The sequence below is a fragment of the Rhea americana genome, unplaced genomic scaffold (assembly GCF_003343005.1).
Source record: "Rhea americana isolate MKP2758 unplaced genomic scaffold, rheAme1 scaffold_42, whole genome shotgun sequence".
Classification (NCBI taxonomy): domain Eukaryota; kingdom Metazoa; phylum Chordata; class Aves; order Rheiformes; family Rheidae; genus Rhea; species Rhea americana.
Window position 1 is genome coordinate 1,662,283 of NW_028186557.1, and position 21,078 is coordinate 1,683,360.

The following is a 21,078-nucleotide window of genomic DNA, read 5'->3' on the forward strand; positions in this document are numbered from 1 at the left end:
AGGAGGAGGAGGAGGAGGAGGGAGGACATGTTCCAGCTGCGGCGCTCCGCGTCCCCCCGCGGGCCCTGACAGCCGCCGCCGCCGCCCCCCGGGCGCCCCGCCAGCCCCTCGCCCCTGCCCTGGCCGCCTCCGTCGGCATTTTCACATCCACTCGCGTTTCCATGTATTATCCCCCCTCCCCCGCCAGGGACGAGCGTATCTAATTAATATCTAATGTGCGCKGCTTCGTATTTACCAAAATACTTCGGGGATAAAATAAGATCCCTTGTTTCAAGCAACGCTCGCCTCGGAGAGGAGCGGCGCCGGGTTCTGCAGCTTTCCCGCTTGCACCGCACACAATAAATAACCTCAGTCCCTTTTATTTATTTTTATGTATTTATTTATTTATTTATCTATTTTCGGCCCATTGAAAAGAATGCCTTTCACAGTTACGTATTCAGGGAGAGATGAGGGGGAGAAAAAAAAAAAGATCAGTGTTTACTGTAAGGTTGTTAGGCTCGATGTAGTCTTGTTGAATTAGAATTAGATTTTAATAATTTATAAAGCAGGTTAGGGAAACTGTTRCTAAATTTACAGCAGAGAAGTGTCAGTAAAGCTTCTTGCTGACACAATGATCCTGCAGTTTAAGTGATCTACTTTAGTCCCTGTCCATGTGTTTTTTTTTTTTTGGTAATTTAATTTTGAGCGAGCACAAACATTTCTGCAGAAATGGTTACACTTTAATGATGCACGTGATGAGGAGATGAAGAATCTTTCTGAGGAGATGAAACAGGGCTGACAAATTCAGGTTTTAAGTATATATTTTTGCTGTTATTTCCAGAATTTGGCTTATGTAACAGGTAACTTTGTTTTTGTATGCTTTCTGGAGGACTGTTGAAATCTTAGAAGCGGGTTGCTAAAGTACAGGCCATTCTATTTCAGTTTTTCTGACTTTTTTTATTTATTAATCTTGGCTGGGGCCTGAATTCCCTCATGATGGTGACATTTCTTTCAGTGGATTAATAAGACYTGTTTAAGTTAAAGGAACGTTTTGCTGATAATATATTAAATTTAGAAAGTGTGAGTTGATAGTGAAGTAGTACCTCAGAAAAATCAAAAAAGATGGAATGACTTTTTTTTATTATGGTAATGCCAGCTGCATAGTTCAGCATCTGGGGGCTGCACATGATTCCTTGAAGGAGCTATGGAGTTGATGCTTCCATTTTCTGGATAGATTTAGTGCGCGTTTGTATAATTTTGCATTAAACAGTTTTTATTTTGCTAAACTTGTTTACACTCTCACAATAAACTGTACTTTTAAAGCTTTTCTCACAAAATATCAATCTAAATAATGTCTGTTTCAATATGTTTAATAATTTATGAGGCATATCAGTAACCAAATATTTTAATAAAATAAGTACTGGAAAATGTTCTCTATCTTGTGGAATCAACTCCTTTTAGCACTCTGGTCACTTTGGTAATTGAAGTCAACAGACACTGAGGATGAGTAATGCTTTCCAAGGACATTTTCTAAGACCCTGATCCTGCAAATGCTTATGCCAATGCTTAAGTTTGCATGAGTGTACAGCCCTACTGAAATCAACAGAACTGCTCTTGCTAATAATATTCATGTTATTAATGTGAATAGCTCTGTTGCTTTTAGCAGAGGCMCACATGCCGGTAAAGTTAACTATATACAAGCTGCTTGAAATAGGTAGGCCGAAATCCCTCCTGTTGTCTTTTCCTTTAGTATTATTCATGTGTTTCACTGAGATGTTGTAGGCCTTAGGACAGACAGGGCAAAAGACAGGTAAATASAATTGCTTGATGAAGGAATTCACTGTTTAAATGTTTCCTTTCAGTATTTCATAATAGTATGAAATCAGCTATAGAAGCTATTTATATTATCAAGGCAAGTTTTGTGGGAAGAAGCAATACTTACTTCTTAGACCAGCTGATAGAGTTAGGAAACAAACTTTTGCTTGCAGAAACCCTTTTTGGCTCCCTGCCTCTGCCTGCAAACCCTGTCTCACTTACACCCTTAGACTATTACAGCTACCACACTGCTATTATTACAGAAATGTTAGAATGTGGAAAGACTACGTGTAGAGACCCACAGTACAAAAACAGAGTATTTCTAAAATGGAGAATAAAGAAGTAGTATGTGAAATCTGTCAATGTTAGTGAAATTTTGAAGCATAGGATTTTTTTTTGCTATACTTTATTTCTATAAAATTTTATATATTGGTGTGGCAAATAAACATTTTTTTAATTCTATATTCATGTATGTCTTATATTGATGATTTTAATGCCAAAAATTATTCATATGTTTTGAGCACCAGTTATTTAGCACTTACAGTGCCCTATAGAATAACTTAGTTATTTTGTCCCTCAAAATGTATAGTTCAAAGCTTCATTTGTGGGTCCAGATCTCGTGTGTATTGAGTCCTTATTGACACAATCATGTTAGCAGTAAGTCTGAATTTATACTGTTGCAGGGTTTTTGGTGAGTGAGAGACACATAGAACAAGTGAGAGAAAGGAAGTAATATGATGGTATTGTTCCGTTAGGTTTATTTCATAAAGCCTGTATATATGTTGGTAGGTTATCTCTTTTAACGCTCTGTCTAGGTGAGTTGTTAGAAGGAGAATGATGAAGAAAGAGGAAGGCTTTTGGAAAATTTAATATTTACCTGTTTCATCCATTGAGAATGTGTTTGTAATACTTGTTTTCTTTCAGTAGGGATATGTCCTCAGCACCAACTACTCCTCCATCAGTGGATAAAGTAGACGGATTTTCTCGGAAGTCCGTCAGAAAAGCCAGACAGAAGAGGTCACAAAGCTCCTCCCAGTTTAGGTCTCAGGGCAAGCCTATTGAGTTAACTCCCCTGCCTCTGCTAAAAGGTAAGATCAAAAATATTTTTTAATAAAGAATTTTTACTTTACAGCTGACTGCTGAACTCAAAGTATTTTATTGCAAGAAGTTGCAGAGAAATTTTGCCAGTAATGAGAAATATTTCATGCCAGAAATGTATGTATTTAAGCTCTGCAAAATATTTTATCTGTCACTTGAGGGTGTGGTAATTGTTTGCAATACTTGTGGAAGTTTTAAGTGCTAATGTTAACCCATACCATGGCTTGAATTATCAAGGCACACGAGCTCTGTGTAAATATTTTCGATTGTGAATCCTCTTCAGTTGACCGAAACGAGCAGTAATTTTAGTAAGGGTAAATTGATTTGTGACCAGAAGAAAACTGCATCATTTTTAAGATCTTACCTTGTAATGTGTGGGTCTGCAGCCTGTGACACTGGTGCCTAATGCGAGCCACAGGAGTATCTTGAATGACCTATAGCAAAGCATTGCTGACCAGGGAGCTGGAGCCCCTTTCTTTACGTTTGTGACTGCGTAACTCCTAGTTTTGGTTTCTGGTAGGTTTTGAAATCCAAAGGTCCCCTGAGCATCAGCCTCTCAAGAGAAAAGATGCTGCCAGTAAGGTGTTAGGCAAGCCGCTGCTGATTTGGGAGAGTGCATCTCCCAGCGCTCACTGAGTTTCTGCTGGCAGATTTAAACCTTTTCTCTTTAATTTGGGAAAGAAAATTGTGATCCGGGGTACTACTCTTGAAAGGATGCCAGTCTCTCTGTAGTATCTTGAATGCTTCCCCTAAATCCTAATTGTCACTGAATTTTAGTACAAATCTAGGGGCCAGCAGCATCTCTCAGAATTATATCTGTCAGCTGGAGAAGAGTTGTTCACCTTCCAGAAGTGTTTCTTTTAACACTGAATTCAGAAGAGTTTTGTGTAGTTATGTGAAAAATTTTCAGTATTGTTCTTCGCTGTCACAAGTAAGGAAAGCAAGCACAGTTAATGTTGATATCGATGCTGATAATTCTGAAAAATATTAGGATTAATGGGTTTAGTATTAGGCTTGCCCCATACTTGCTTTGTAGATGTGTATATTTCTCACATCCTCTTTACTCTACCTGTTTGTCACATTTGATAATYGGAGAATGGAAATACATAATAAATATGTAATTGCACTTTGGTTAATTTSTTTACCTTGCTTCTTCATAAGAATAGAGTGGTTACAAAGAAGAACGTGTGCCTTAATACGTGTTTTTTAATTTAAATAAAACGAGGATTCTGGGATTTGTTCTAGTGGAATTGTGGTTAAAAGATTTTAGGCTTCTTTCTGAGACATTCTTCTAAGATTGTAGAAGTGGCCACACTGGGTCAAGAGGAAGGTCTGTCTAGGCCCAGTGTCTTGTCCCTGGCAGTGTCTGACTTTGGAAGTACCCAGGGGAGTAAGAGAGCAGAGTAGGCCTGCAACGATGATGCATCAAAACACTTTCCCCACCTGCAGCCTTTTTTGAACTTAAGGTTTGCCAGAGCCAGTGGAGTTGACTTTCTGGTCCGCAATGAACTTTCTTTTTATAAATCTTCCTATTTGTTTTGTGAAGATGTGATAAAGAAGCAAATGCTCTTTTACAATCATTTTAAAGCTCAGTTTTATACTTTTGCAGGTAACTTTCAGTAGTTTCTATTCACCTTCTGAAACAGAGCCTTCAATATTTTGAAAGAAATTCGACCTTTGGCTTAAATGGCTAAATTACTGAAAAACATGTAGATTTATATTTGTATAAATGAACAAATGGATGTTAAATTATTTCATGTATTGTAGTTCCATTCAAGGAATAAACTAGGCATGTGCACAAGTGTAAAATGTGGGCCCTATCCGCCTGGTCTTGCAGAAAAATAAGTATATGCAGGTGTTTAATTTGAGTACTGCAGCTGGTTCCGTGGTATATAAAACTATAATAAGATAAAACAAACAGATGGGAGGACAGAGTGTTGATGAGACATTTATGATTAGTGTCATAATGAGTTACAGTGGTCCAGCTTCAAATTAAGAATTTGACCCCTGCACGTTAGTTTTTCCTCTTGGACTTAATGCGGATTCCCACAGGCACAGGATCTACCTGTGCAGATTAATTTGCAGGATTTAGGCTGAATAACCTATCYGAAGCAGCAGAGCAATTGAAAGCACACTGACGGTTAAAAATCGTGCTACTGTTCAGAAGTAATCTTGACCTACATTGATACTTCTAACATTTAGATGATTAAACCTGAAAGAAGTGAGAAAACACTTCTGCATTTGTCATGCTTTTATTGGACAGTTGCTTGAAAGGCCTAATCTTTTAAACTCTTAGGTTAACACTTATCTTCAAAGAAGTGACTAGTCCTATTATTTCAGTCCAGCTACCACATGATATACAATTTTATCCTTATTATTTGGGTCTTTCAAATCAAAAAGAGAAGGGATTTTAGCAAAATGTGGCTTTAAAGCGCCTGAAAAATAAGATCACCTTGGATATCTAGAGTTGCTAAGTTTGTTAAACTTACTGTCTTGGCTAAATTCAAGTTTAATTGTACCTCTTTTGAAATATTCTAGTACTGGCAATCTTTAGAGGACAGGTTTTAAATTCAACCTTAAAGATGTTTTATATTCATGAGTGAGGGACTTTGCAAACAAAAACATATGTACTGTGCTCCTTTCTGTTTTTCTCTCCAGTGTATCGAATATTGACATTTACAGGCTATTTCTTCTCTCAGAGTAGATTCTTATGAACTTCGGTATCTTCTCTGATTACAAGAATAAAGTATGCAGAAAATCAGATAAATGTGTAGTCCATTCTTTGCAAGTTTTTATACTACACTTGTCACCATAATGATTCGAGCACCTTCCAGTAGTGTATTAAGTGATGTGCCTACACATCTGTCWCATCTTATCTGTTCTCATTCCTTTCCCAAGAGGCAGAGTCATATACAGTGACTATACAGGSTTGTTTTGGTAGGGTTTGAGTGCAATCTGTTGCTTTTTGTGAACATACATGCACACATTGCAAAAACAAACAGATAAGTCAGAGTTGCTAGTGTTCGTTTAGTAATAATAATGTTTCTGTGGGGGGGGGGGGAAAGGGAAGAGACAAGACCTGTTTTAATGTTATGGACAAGTCTGAGTAATAAATGTGATATCCTAAATCTAATGATGTTCTCATTAGATTTAGAAATCTAATGAGAACAACTGTGGGGATTTCAGTATTGTTTATTCTACCAAAAATGTATAGAAGAATGAAGTTGTTACTGTCTTTCTTTAATTAGCTGAAGTGTGTGTATTGCTTAGCTTCTTGTAAATAAACATTTTATGTATGTATAAAATCTGATATGCCTTCTGAGGCTCCATTGGGCTGAGTTAAGACTTTCAAAAACAAGCCAAAAAGCTTCTCTGTTCTCCTACTGCAAAAGCTTAACTTTTCTGATAATTTAATTATATTGCTTTKTAACTAAATATATTTTGGTATTATCTGACTTTTTTATATCACTAATGCTGAGTATAATGATTAAAAAGCAGCCTTCTTTGGTTTAAGTGCAGAGGAATGAAACAAGAAAAAATTTACATGGGAATTTGTACAATACAGTAGTCCTACATTTTCAATATGTGCACTATTAAATACATCTCTATCTGACATTTATTTATGTTTGTATGCTCTTACCTGGTGTGTCTTAACACTGCATTATGGCTTTGATGTTGACTTTACTTTTAAAGAGGCTGTTGTGTCATCAGAGGTGGCAGGTCCCCTAGATAGCTGGTTTGTGGCCGAGCACTCGTCTTAAGGGGCCCTTCTCTGGGAATGAATACCTGCAACTTGGTCTCCAACCGAGTTCGTGGCGTGCCTCAAATCGTACTTGTTCTAGATGTGAGGTTAGTGTTCTGTGTGCATTGCATGCTGGTCTTACTTATTGTAGGTTTACTTTGCTTTCATTTTTGTATAGATACTCTTTTTACTCAGAAGTCTGTAGAGGTAGATCAGTAAGGATGCAATGTAGGAAAGCAATTGATTGGGAAGAAAAAAATCTATATTTTAATACTAGACATCTGAAAATGGACCAATTTCAGTACTACCTGTGAAAGAGGAAGAGGGAATTTATTCATTTTTTCTGCCAGGATTTGTAATGGTAGAGGAGTGTCCGAGGATGAAGATATGCATGCACATGATTCATAAGGCATGTGATCTTTTCAAGCATGTTTAGCATCTTGAGAAATTGGACAGAAGTCTAACATGTAATTCGCAATATGTCCCCCCAGCCATTAAAAATACATATGTTAGATTACTTAAACCATCCAAAAATACGATTGGTTAAATTTTAAATGCATGTATCCCATTCTTGTAATTTCAAGATATGTGCCTCTTGCCTCCTATCATTCTTGCACCTTCTTCAGGGACCTAATAAAATTAGTTTACTTTACTTCCAGGTTTTCTAAAACTTGTATATATTTAGGTTGAAAACAGGCTTCAGTTCAAAGTATAATTTTTATTTTTAGACAGAGAATTTCTGTTATGAGTACCTATTTTAAGGAAGAAAAACTATCTACAATAACAATTTACTTTGCTACCTGAATTCTATGAAATTTATTGAGCTTCTAATACGTTTATCAGATAGTTTCCATGGCATTAAAGAGTTACTATAGTGGCAACAAAAGAGCGCACTGCCTAGTCAAAAAGGGGGGATCTCTTTGCACTTTGTGTTTGCTTTTGCCTGTTATCTTATTTCCCTACAGGTGAGATTTTTTTATTGTAATCTGTTCTTATGGATCTTATCTTTAGGTCAAATGCCAAAGTTCCTAAATAGTCAAAAATCCTATCAACTTCAAAACACTTTTGCCTAAATGAGAGCTGCAAGACGTTAGCTTTCTCTTTCAGAACCAGCTACATTTGATCTTTTTTTTTAATCTTCCTTCTCACAAGATTTTTTTTTTTTAAAAATCCGTATTATTTTTTCAGAATTATGAGTACAACCTTCAGAATTGCACTTATAGGAAATAGTTATTATTTTCTGAATAGCAGCAGAAGAAAGACATAACCTGTATTTACTCTTGACTTCTGTGGGGATTGACTACTTGTAATATCTGTGCTATTATTCACTTGCAAAATTGGACTTAAAATTTGGAAAGCTTTGCAAATACCAGTGAACTATTAATAAAATACCTAAGCTTAAATACTTTCTCCTAATTTATAAGTAGGAATGTAGGAAAATGATAGAGAACTTTCCAAAACTGAATTTTGTTGTATTTCCATAATTGGAAATAGAACCCAGGACTCTTGGTTTATTGACTAGAAGATACCCTGGGATTTGGTTTGTGCTGTACGTAATCAGTGGTGAATCAGACATCAATCCTGGAAGTACGTTTAGTAATTTTGCACTTCCGGTTGAAGTAAGTGTGGACAGGATGGGCTGTCACTGTGTAAAGACTTCAGAATAGGGCCACAGTCCCAGAAGGGTGAAGGAATTATCCCATTACGTAATATATTTCTTAAGCTGTGCGGAGTTCTTGTCATAGTGATATTTTTTACTTGTGCTCTTAGCGTTGTTTTTTGAATAGATGTCTAGCTTTCTTTTTTTTTTAAAAAAAATCTGATGGTTATACAATTAATTTTTCAATAATCTTAAAGATTTCTGGCAATTTCTGAACTGTATTTGTTTGATAGGACTTTAGAAAAGGCCATATACAAATTCTATCTTTTTGAAACTTTCTATGTTAAATACTGCCTCCCACATTTAGAATGTGGTTTGGTAGAATTAGAATTCTTGTACAGTAGTTGAAATGCTGATTTGAGCTTAAGATTATAGTAAAGGAATACCTTTTATGTTAGCTGTATATTAATGAATTTACAATTGGTGAGAAGTTCTGTGTACTTAGACCTGTTCTTCTAATGATTTCTTTTTACATTCATTTATCTTTATTTATTTATCTATCTGTAAGTCTATTTAGGGTGGGAGATTTTTCCTATAGACTATCTAGACTTTAACATGACCAAACCCATGTGGTTTTAGTCATTATTTGTACAGTATGTCTCTATAAGATGCTTCCTAGTGTATTTATTTTCCTAATAATATTAGAGTTTTCTTTTCTGTGTCCAAGTGTAAGCCTTTGGGTCTGTAATAGACCCTTATGTTTCTGTAATAAGTACCTCTTCTATATGCCTTCTGCAGAGTAGCTTTGATGAATGTAAATTCTGTTTTAGCCACACAGTTACTTCTTTAGAGTACACTTGGTTCTTGGATGTATAGTACTACTTTTATAATTGATTATGATGTTGAACTTTACCGTTGTGAAAAGTACATTTTTCCATATCTCTGAGAAGTATCTGTTTGCGGTTATTAAATGTGTATGTGTAGAATGTGTGTAATACATATATATAAGATATATATATATATATATGTTTCTATACTCACATTATATATCAATCTAGTTTTTGAGTTGACTTGTTTTCTGTCAGTTTTTCAATATTTAATAGTTAATGATGAGATACTATTTTTCTTTGTTGGTAAAGCTTTATGTTTAGGAGGCAATCCCTTAGTGTTCATCCATTTTAAACAAGTGCCTTCCTTAAAGAGAGTACAATAATTTGTGCTTTCTGTAGTGGGAGGAAGACAGTGTTCATATACAACATCATATACAACGTTTTCCCCTATATTTTTTTCATTCTATCTAATGTGGTTTATTTGGTTCAGTTTTGCCAAAGATGCTTAGATGTAACATATGAGAGGATTCCTTGAGTTCAATGGGGTTTTGTAGGCTTGGACATTTATGTTTAGTATGGAACTTCGTAATCTTGATAGCTACCTAGCTCTCAAATGTCATCAAATGAACACACTTTATTTCATAAAAGGTTAAGGAAAATCTGTTGAATACTATGAGCCTCGTGTCAGACGACAGATATGGCAGGGCTTATCTTAGTTCAAACCCTTAGTGATTATAAATGTCAGTCTTTGTTGCAGATGCAGTTACATGAGGTTCTTTTTCTTGTGGCAAAGCTTGCTTGAGAAGTTCCCGAGCTTGCACCACAGTTCACTGCCTCTCATTTATTCTGGGACAAGTATTTATGGGGCCACAGTGTAAACCAGAGCATTAAAACCAGAGTTGTACGTCTTCCCGTTCTTTCTCTCTCTCTCTCTTTTTTTTTTTAATCTTCATAATTTCATGGATATGCTTCATCCCAGTGTTTTCTCAAAGAGTTAAATTGTCAGAACTGAAATGGTGGCGAACTTCTACATAGGGTTGCTAGCTTCTCTACATGTGGCTTTCTGTTTTTTTAAAAAAAGAAAAGAGCATCTGTAACAAGCATTCTCAAAGACGAAGACAGCAGCCCAAGGAACTGGTGTAAAAAAAAAAATTAGCTTAGTAGTTGCACTTTGAAAAACCACCTGTTTTGAGGGATGAATAGTTTTGATCAGAAGTAATAATGGTTTATAGTAGTAGCTTGTTGTAGGTTTTTGACCAGTAGATTTTTCTAGTTGATAGTTATGTGTCCATAATTTTGAAAATGTATGTGGTGTTAGATTTATTTTGTATAGTAATGTATTTTTCAACCTTCTACAGAAAGTTTATTCTTCAAGTCACGGTATGTCAGATGCTGATTAGTTCTCCATTATGCTCTCCACTTGAAAACAAACTATATGATAATTTGATTTTTTTAAAACACTTCAACATTTTGATTTTTTCGTTAATACATTTTTATATAATAGGATCATTTTGTTACATATATGTCATTTATTCATTTTTGCCATCGTTTTTTCCTTTCTGATCCATGTGACAGGTCCTTACCATGGTAGTTTTCCTAGAATATCAAGTGTGTGGCACTTTCCCTAGCATCTGCAAGAGTTTATGGCAGAGAAGGAACACAGTCTAACAGAGTTGATATTCCTGGATAAATAGGTAGAAGGTGAGGAAGAGATAGAGATCCTTTTTAGGGAATCTGGTGAAAGGGGAAAAAAAAGAAAAGCAGATTGCTGTGAAGCCTGTTGAACATTGCTGTGCATACTGATAACTGTTGTAACAGTGGCTTCAAGGTATTGCCTGATCTGAAGAGCTTGTTTTAATAATTTAATCTTGGATGTTGCAGCTGACCAAGTTATAATTGAKGTGGAGGTAAGCAGTAATTCTGATTATAAAAAGTTCATGCATAATTTGATATTTTTCAGTCATTAAATGTTGAAGATTTTATGAATTTTAAAGATAACATCTTGCTATAGATCATCAATCACAGCTACAGTCATCTTTAGTTGATGGGTATTTTTGCAGAACTTGATGTAAATCATCAGTAGTATCTCAGGGATGATGAATAAATGCAGGTAACTCTGTGTGTTCCTAGAAGTATTCATTTTTAGGACTTGACACCCAGTTGGAGATAATGGTTAAGCAGTCAGATATAGTAATTTTATCAGAAAAATCTAGTACCCTTGTGAAGACAGACGTTAAGCTGAAATTGTAGGTTGGCTAGAGAAGTACTGYACTGTCAGATTTTGATCAAAACGATGAAATAAATAAAACCTATGTACTTACCCGTTTTGCACTGTTCATTGTGAATAGTGGGGAGATATAAATGGAATTTGTTATCTGGTGGTTGAGAAACATTTCTTTAGTTATCCTTTTATCATATGGTTAAGAAGATCTATCTTCAGAATTGCTACTTTTTAATGAGTTTGCAACTCTTCTTTTTTTGAGAAGAATGAATAAAATGATTAATGTTATGAAGAAGAAATAACTGTTTTGTGTTGATTGTGATATTTGGCATTACTCAAAGATTTTCAGGAAGTCTTGGAGATACTTTGAGATCTTCCATTACTCTTTTCATCATGCTTTTGTGGTATTCAGTTGATTTGAGCCACCTTTTTGTTGTCTGAGATTTCTGTGCATCTCTGCTGTGCTGTGGGTCTTACTTCGTACTCCCCTGACTTTTGTTGCTTGCTTATTCTGTTTGCTTGTACCAAGCTTGTATTTCCAAGATTTAAAATGCAGATTGCAGTAAAGTTGTGTGTTGCTGCTTTCCAGATTTTGAACATACTAATGAGTTGTCTTCATTTACAATGTAATCTATACAAATCAAATTTAAAATACTGCAAATTGATATTGGAGGTATTCAGAAACTGATGAAAGGATGATTCAAGATTAGGGTAATTATGTAGTTTTATTTTTCTTTTATGTCAATCAGGAGGATATAATGAGAATGCATAAACTTCCATTAATGTATTGTGCACTTCAAAATTCCCACAGTGGGGTATAAATGTTGTATGCAGCCTCCCCCCCCTTTTTTTTCTTTCTTTTAAGAAAGTCGATCTATTAAGTGACTTCAGTTTTGAACAGTTAACTTGGGTGTTTATAGAGAACATTTTTTTTTTCCATCGATGTGGAAAGGAAGCTGCAAAGGATGATGATTACAGCCGAGATAAAACTTTAATTGAGGTGGTGAAGATAACTTATTTGTTGAATATTGTGAATGTTACCAAAAGAGAGTAAATTTGGCAGCTTGTTATATTCAGCATTTTCAAATAGTATTTTGGGGATACAATTTGAAGACTTGTATTGAGGTGATACTTTTTCATTTCTTTTTCTTTGTTTTTTATCACTGTCTTCACTTCTCTTTCTACTTTCTTCAGTAACCTGTGAGGGATATCATATGCTTACTTTTCCACAAGAGGATGATAAAACTCACTCACACATGTGAAAACAAGCATTCCATGTGGAGTGGATAGCAGAGGTTACTGAAATTCTTAATACAATAAAATTAGCTGTATTTATAAAGCAAAACAATATTCATCTTAAAATCCATCAGCCTGTTAGAATGGTTGTTTGTGTGCACATTTGGAGACAAGACGGGACCTGCCAGGACAGAGATCCGCCCTGTGAAGAGCATGCCAGCTCCATCCTGCCTCTGTTGCGGTAATCAGACCTCGCTGCAGGAGAGTCTCTTCCCTTTCTTCTACTCATGCAGTAATTTACCTTGGCCTTCCTTCTTTTCTGTTCATTATCAGAAGAGACAGAGGCACTCTTTGACCCGACCTTGACGCTAACAAACCGCAATGGCTAAAATTTCTATTTACCTTTTAATAGAAAATTTTACTTTTTAAAAAATGCAAAAAAGGTGGAACAAGCAAGAGGAAAAGATAGAGGAAATACATACCACTCTCATTTGTTTTCTAGTAGATAGTCTTAGTGAAAACCTGTTTCTGCTTTTGACAAAAGCTAGACCTTAACAGACATTTGAGTCAAGATTAAAATCTATTCCAGTTTCCCTTAGGATTAGAGAGACCCTACTGGCTATGGATGCATTGGAGAGGGGTGGTTATCAGCTCTTCTGAGAAGAGTAGCACCAGAAATGTCTGTTTTAAGTGATGGAGATGGTGGCTAAGTTTTTGAGACATGGGCTTGGATCTCAGAACTAAGTTACTAGCTGACTCAGTATATGCTGCATGGCAAAGGTACAGGTTTCTGTTAGCCTGTGCTTTGGATGCCTTAAACTCAGCGTCTGCTGTTGTAAACTGGTTCAGAATATCTGAGCTGCCAGATTAAATCTTGTTAACCACAGGTAATAAGGGATTTCACTTCAGTTCTTTACTATTAGAAATGGGATATATACTTTGGGGTAGACATAAGCTAAGCAGCAAAAAGGCTTCTGGAAAAATTCTCGACGCTTGATTATGATTAGTCAAAAGGAAACCTGGCAAGGAAGGAGAAAGCAACAAAAGGTGCCTATGGTTATGTTTACTCCATCCTTCCATTAGTGTATCACAGAGTGAATATTCAGGTCACAGAGAGAAATTTCTCGCTCTTCCTCGTTTTAAGGAATTAAAAACTGATGCCCCAAATAATAAGCGAAAAAGATGCAGAGTCTTGTCTGACTGTCTCTTAAGAAGACAAACACGAAGTAGTGATCTCTTTGAATATCTCAATATTTGTCTGCCCTTTGTAATAGGAATTTCCAAAGGCTGGAGAAATCTGTCAGACTTACTAGGACAAGTCTATTCCTCTTCGTCTTTTTCCATATCTTGTTCTCCCTACCCTACCAAGTGCATGATGAGCACAGTCCAGTTTAAGAAACAGTATGTGGAGCACCTTGCTTCCTGGCTGAGAAGTTTAAGCTTTGATTCAGGTGTCTCCAAGTCTCTATCTTTCAATTAGGACAGGTCYATTCAGTTGCAACACTTTAGGGGGGATATCTCCCTTCCCCAAGTGACCTCTCTACAAAAGACAAATCCAAATAATTTTTACAGTGTCTGCATATGGTTCTGAGTTGGTTCTGGAAGAGTGTAAGGGAATTAGAGTGTGTGGGGGAATTAAGAGTGTGATTCTAATCTACATTAAGCAGTGCAAAAGTATTTTTCTTAAATTTTCAGGATATTCCCCTAAGTAATATACCTGGAATATCTGTAAACAGAGGTAACTAAGTGGCTAGAAACAGGTTTTAAAGTGTCTATCAGTTTATCTCTGAGTGAGTAGCCTCTACTCTTTCCTGCTTGGTAAGGAACAGCCATTCCTGTCGCAGAAACTTCCTTAATCAAGGATTCTGCTGAGAGGAGAGTTGACGTGCCCTTCAGAGTAAATTCTGAAGTGACCTCATTTGACACGAGTATGTTGTTGGTCTTCCCTTGTTTTGCACACTTGATTCTAGCATGAACAGGCATCTGATCACAGCACAAATTCATTTGAGAAGTTACTTCACTAGTGGTGAAATGTGCCAAAACTTCATGATCAATAAGAAGCAAAATGTTGAGAAGTGAGCATGTTTTCATGTTTATTTGTTTTTGGATAAATATTACTGTTACAGATTTTTTTTTTTAAAAAAAAACCCTGATATTTCAATTAAAATTAATGGCAAAGCTTTATGGTAATAAGTAATATAGAGTAATAAAGCCCAGACTTTTTTTCACTACAGTTGTACTTYCTAGATGAAGCATTCAATACTTCATAAAATTTGCCCATGTGTTTTTGAATGTCTTGAGCAATGAGACCTGTCTCACTTCCAGAGCTGCTGCAGAGAGAGTTGGATAGGGTTCCCACCTGTGCCCGGTGCGTTTTGGGAGAAGAGTCGAATGGGTGAAAGGGAAGTAGTTCAGCCTCCCCCCGTTCCTAGATGTAGTGGTTAGGTGGACAGTGCCTTCCCCCTCTTTTGAACTTGGGCTGCATTTGTGGTTACTGCTGTTTTTCTGCATCGTTATTTCCCAGGTTTCTTGTGCCTATTGAATATCTGTATTTGGGATTATTTTTCCCAGATGTATTAGTTGGTGTTTTGCCAAACTGAATTTCACTTTATCTTCCAGCCATGTAAGGAATTTGCTTAGGTTCTTCTCTATTATTTCTGACTTTACTGCTACTGAAAGTTCCCTATCTAATGTCATCAGAAGATGTTATCTATATGCCTTATAAATCATTAAGGAAGATATTAATGCCTGGACTAAATCGATTCTTATGTCTCACTGGCATTGCTTTCCAGTTGGGTACTTTGATGTTTTTATCCTTTTATTTTCAGACTTCTAGGCAGCATTCACTTTCTCTGCCTCTTCTATCCCCCAAAAATTGAAACAGTTTTAAACGTAGAACTTAAGGGGAAAACAGAAGTGTGATTTTGTTTCTCATGTTGGAATAGGGCAAACCGGGTAGATCCGATTAGAACTGAAATTGAAGCTATATTATAATCATTGCCTGTATACTTTGCATTTATTTCAATATGCTATCTTCATACTTTAATTTGTATAGTAGTAGTTCTTAAATGATAAATTACTAAGGAAATATTTTCCTAGTGGAATGTGCTTTCTATTTTTGTATATCGTCTTGAGAACAGAATGTGATTCCTTTCTGTAGGGTCAGCTATTTGAAATACATGCCTATGTTTTTTTTCTAACTGCATAATCTATAATCCTCAATATGTCTTTAATCCACTTTAGCTCTTACAGAACTACATCTTCAGAGTAGAGAATAATATAGTATGCTGGATAGAATTTAGGTTTATAAAGTTTGGAAAGATTAATTTGATTTTTGAAGTCAGTATTGATAGAATTGACAAATACCAAATATAAGAAATTACTAGTTAAATTAAATACTCATATTTCTTATGGAATGATCAAAATGAAATAAGTTTTCTAGTATTTCATATCTGGAAATGTGCTAAAATGAAAGATGGAATTTACAATCTGGCTAATCTTAAAATATCTTCGATAGACTTGAAGGAAAGGAATTTGATTTATTTTATTTTGATTCTTTATGGTTATTGTCTGAAGTAGAATTGAACTTAATGTTTACGTTTTTAAACATGATGAAGGTAGAAAATAAGCTGGATTTCTTAGCATTTCTTAGTATTGGCCACTTGCGATGGAGCGGATGTATTAACTTGAAACAAATTTAGCCCTGGATTCAAGTGTGTGTGTGTGTGTGTGTGTGTGTGTGTGTGTGATTAGAAGCCTGTCTTTAGGACAGTGAGTGCATTCTGGTATTGGTTAGTGTTTTTTGACTATTTGGTGTGTTGGTTTTGTCAATGATTGCACAGAGAGCTTCTGCTCTGGTTACTTCATTAGCAACCTTTGAAAAAATTGTCTGCGGCCTACATACGCTACCAGGCAAAACATGACCCTTACTAATGCTACTAAAGGGGTATTTTTTGAGTGACTTGATTAAACTAAGCATTTTTCAAGTCTAAGAGAAAGGGATGATCAGTGATAATTAACTATCAAAAATTCAGAATTCTTTTTTAACACAAAAATTTTTATTTGAAACTACTTTTTGTGTGTAAATTTCAGGTACAGTACTTTTTAAGGTGAGGATTGATTTCTAAAAGCATTAGAAACAAACTTATTCTATTTATTCAAGTGCTGCTGCTGTTGCTGTTTGTTTTGGTACTTGACAGCAGTTGAAAATTGTTAGAGTAAGTAATCAGAAATCAAGTTTCTATGATTGTCTAGTACTAGATATTAGGTACCATTTTTCAGGGCACAACAAATTTCTCATTTTGCCTAGCAATAAATAAATTGATGTTAAAAAGTCTTTGGGTTTTTCAGGGGATGGTGGGGGAATAGTGATGATTTTAAGCTACAAACATACACAGCAGAGATCTTTGTTAATGAAGGCAAACGACATAGCAGGCAGGGCTTCGAGCATCACCAGTGCTTCTCCAGTTCTTTTATTATATAGTCGATGATAAACACAAATTTTCTTGGTTTCATATTATAGAAAAAGATCAGAAAGCCTGTTACAGCAGTCCTGATATTTGTTATTTTTACAAATGGCTGGGAACATGTATATCATTAAAAAATCCACATTCTTATAGTACTAAACAGGAGGAAAAGTTACTGTGGAATTTCAAGACTGCAGATGTATAAAACTTCTCAGAATTGAGGAGATACATATTAAAGGGAAGATTTATTTGCAGGAGCAGAGATTTCTTTTTTTTTTTTTTTTTCTTTTTTCTTTTTTTTCTTTTCTTTAAATAAAGTAAAGCAGCACGATCCTTCTACTTGTCCTTAAAAATCATTCTGTCTAATCCTTTCCCTGGAAGTAATGGGAACTGGCTAACAGGGCAGGATGTGAGTCTGAAGAGCTGAACATCTTCGGTTGCATCTTTATACGCCATTGCTACCCCATGTGGCTGTAGGGAGGGAGGGACTGCAGCACTGGCTTCTAGTGCTAATAGAACTTTATTTTTCCCAGTGAGGAAATCGGTGGGAATTAGCATTTTTTCCTTTTAGATGACTAGAAATTGTCTTCTGTGGCATTAGCTTCACTGCTTAGATTTATATTGTGCTTTCTGTCTTGCCATACTATTCTCAGTAAAAGAGCAGTTGCATGGAGACAAAGAGACTGCTGATTTAAGACTCTATAGAAAAGTCTGCTAGGCTTCAATTGTGGGAGGATACTAAATGTAGCTAAGAGGTTGGCAGATGCTACCTGGACCAAAACAGCTCAAAAATATTAAGCAGCTGTTTAAGTTTCCCTAAAAACCTTTTGATGGCTAGAAGAATTGCTGGGAAAAATAAAGCGGATAGTTTTGGTTTAAAAACATATTTATTGTCTGGATGTAATTTGCTGTTCATGTTGAATTAAAAAAAATATAGAACTCGGCTTCAAATAGTCTCCTAGAGATTTGGAAAGGAAAAAGCAAAAAGAGAAGAAACCCAAACCACCCCAAATCGAGCCTGTCTTCGTCTTCTCACCTCTCTTAGAGTTTTTTGTTAAACTGTACCAGCTTATGCAACATTTTGGCTTTGATTTTTATAAAGGAGTAATTCTGAAAAGCAGTGTAGTGTTGTCTTCTGAAGTTTGCAGAAAGCTCAGTTTGCAGAAAGTCTGTTTGCTGCTGCTAATGTGCTTTCTCAGCTGTGAAAATTCAAAGTGTAAAAATTTACCTAAAGGGTTTGTTTTGCATGCCTACGTTTTGAGACCACGATAYAGAGCGGAAGAGGGAGGTGATGGGACTGTTCGTTACGGAGCGGCTGGGCCTGAGTTTCTTCTGTGGACATGCTGAGCTGTGTGCAAGGCCCACGGAAGGGAACGCTCCTCGCTGGCACCTTCCTCGTCCCTGGAGTGGCTTCTACGAGCTTCATAGTCCTGGGAGCTGGACCCTAATTTCTCCCCTTGTTTCTGTTGTGCAAAGTTACTATACAGCATGCCTAAGCGTAGCGAAGAGGCCAAAGGAAGCCATTGCTCAGAACCACGGTAGTTAATTTAAGCAGAAAGCGTGAACTTCTAATTAATTTCCAAGTGTAATTCCCTTTATGACCTGTTCCATTGGTAGAGTTGATTACAGGATCTCTGTGCTGGGTTATTAAGTAGTTAAAATTAATTGAGATATTTATGCTTCAGAAGGCCATGCGTGGGTTTAAGCATCTCTAGTAGAAGATGGTTGATGCTTTTCACCCCTTTTGACATTTTCAGGTTATTAATGTTTTGTACCTTTGGAATATATTTAATTTTGAGTACTTAAAGCTTCCGGTAGGTGTTTTAGAAATGAGGTGTTAGGGGGAATCTTTTTCAACATGTCCTGTCCATGCTTCACATAGAACCACAAAATAACATTCAGATCAACAAGAATCTCTTGATTGAATCTATCTGAAAAGTCAGATTTCATAAAAATACTCTTCTTATTTAATTACTGTTTTGTTACATATTATTTCAGTTAGATTTTTCTATACACAGTTTTATAAATTCTGGAATTTTAAAACTTCAAAAAGTTTATTTCTGAAAGAGTAGTTAAGAAAAAAAAAAAGCACTTGCCCATTTTAAATATTCACTATAAAACTTTTTAGGATTACCTTGTAAATTATCAGAGGCGGTTTTTGTGATTTGGATGAGCCTTTTGATTTGCCCCTGAATATCTATCTGTTTTTGACAGAATTTTGAGCCTGTGGAAAACTGTCTTGTAACAGCTAGATAGGGCTATCATAATTAAGAATGATCAAGCATTTAGCATCTGTTATGAACCAGAGTATGCGTGCGTCATCCTCGCAGAGCAAATGAGTATGATTTGCTTCCTCTGAGCTGCGACAGAGGGGATGGTGTTTTTTCTGCAGGTGGCACTGGTGAGATCCATACGGGGATACACTGTAGAGTTCAGGAGTTTGCATACTGAACGGGCTGTAGGAGGAGGGGAGAGATGCAGGCCCATGAAATGATTGGAGAACTGGAGGAAGTGCCTTAACACAATGTATAGAAGATTTTGTGTTGGATTTTTATCAAAATGTTGGAGAAGGGGCTGTGATCATAGGGTTTTATGGGGAGAAAATGCTGGTTAAGTACGAGAACTAATGCTTTTGGCTAAAGCTACAAGCTAGGCATGCATTTTTAACGTGGAAAACATCTGGATGCTGGCAGAAGTTTCTCGAAGAGATTTTAGATCCTCCCTGTTCTTCTGAATCAAGAGCCACCACTTTTATAAAAGTTGTGTTTTAGCCAGAACAAGTTACTGGGTTTAATACAAGGAGGGTTACTTTGTTGTGGGCTGTTACGGTCTGTTTTGCCGAGATGACTGGGCTGTGCGGCCCGTGGTCCCTTTCAGCTTTCCGTTCTCCAAATCCACGTACAACCCCAGCCTTATTTCTTCCGGGAGCCTTGAAGGTTTGTGGGAAACACAGTAATAGACTTATGAAGAAAAGGGAGGCTGTCGTGAGTTAGAATAGTTGGGTATTTCCTGGAGGGATTAAAGTCTGCCCTTTCTTCCACTTTGGATACCTTGGGTGATACTCTGCTAACTGTTGAAAACCACTTGCGCTTTTTGCTGCTCAGCCTGAATCACTGGGTCTTGATTTACGGAATGAGAGACCACTCAAAATGCAAATGAAATTGCTGGGAACTAGCCCTGTATACTGTGTAGTGGTAAATAACATTCAGAAAAGTCAGGATACCTAAAATTGGGTGTTGAAACTTAATGGATGCTTTTATCTGAATCTTTTTATTCTTCATTTTTAAATTAGTATCTTGTGAGTAATATAACATAAAAACGTCAGTCTTCAGAAATGTTATTCATGTTTTGGTTTGAGATAAACAGGAAAAAATTAAATACGTCATTATGTGAACTCTGCTTTTATTACAGCTAAATGACTAGAAGATTCATCTAGTGTTATTTTAATAGAAATAAATATGATAGAATTMTTTGTGTTTTTCTTTTAAGAATCAGAGACTAACTGCTGCAAAAGTTCTTCAAAGGTCTTGTTTAAAGGTAATGGTGGAGCATAGTGAAACTCAAGTGTGATCCAGAATGCTACTGGCCTTTTTGGCAGCCCTGCTGCTGCTTTGGTTCATTTATAGTGTGAAGTCCTTTCCTTCCTGATCAGTTTTTTTTTTTGTTTGTTTGTTTTTTGTTTTTTTTTTAGTAGTAAAACCTTTAAAATCATTATTATGTTTTTAATTCATTATTTTAATTCATTATTTTATTATGCAAAATTCATTTTTCCTTCCTAAGAGTAGTATACTCTTTTGATTGTTTTTTCTGAAATCTATAATTCAGTTTATTACTTCATCAAATCCAGTTATTTTYGGTAGCACGTTTTATTGAGCCTCACTCTGCCTTATTAAAGTAGGTGTGTTGCTAAAGATGTAAAATAATTGGAAACTGGGATCCTGCTTAAGCTGTTCTTTATTCTCTCGGTTCCTCCTGCCTGACCCGAGTGCAACTGCCTTTGTTACCCTTTCTCCCATCTTTCTTTACCGCTAATGACAACACTGAAACCATGTGCATATGTGACCTTCATTTTCAATTAAAAACAGTTCAGC

The 21,078-nt window shown here is 36.1% G+C and overlaps 1 protein-coding gene across 2 annotated transcripts in view; it reads left to right on the plus strand.

Annotated features, from left to right (window-relative positions):
* The first annotated feature begins 2,718 nt into the window (after window positions 1-2,718).
* PPP2R5E (protein phosphatase 2 regulatory subunit B'epsilon) overlaps window positions 2,719-21,078 on the plus strand; it is a 69,863-nt gene continuing 51,503 nt past the window's right edge. The window contains exon 1 of one of the 2 annotated variants that reach the window (XM_085315036.1): window positions 2,719-2,882. In XM_085315036.1, the coding sequence (XP_085171162.1) occupies window positions 2,726-2,882 (157 nt within the window). In that variant the 5' untranslated portion in view covers window positions 2,719-2,725. The remainder of the gene's footprint in view (window positions 2,883-21,078) is intronic. The other variant, XM_085315035.1, reaches the window with a different exon arrangement.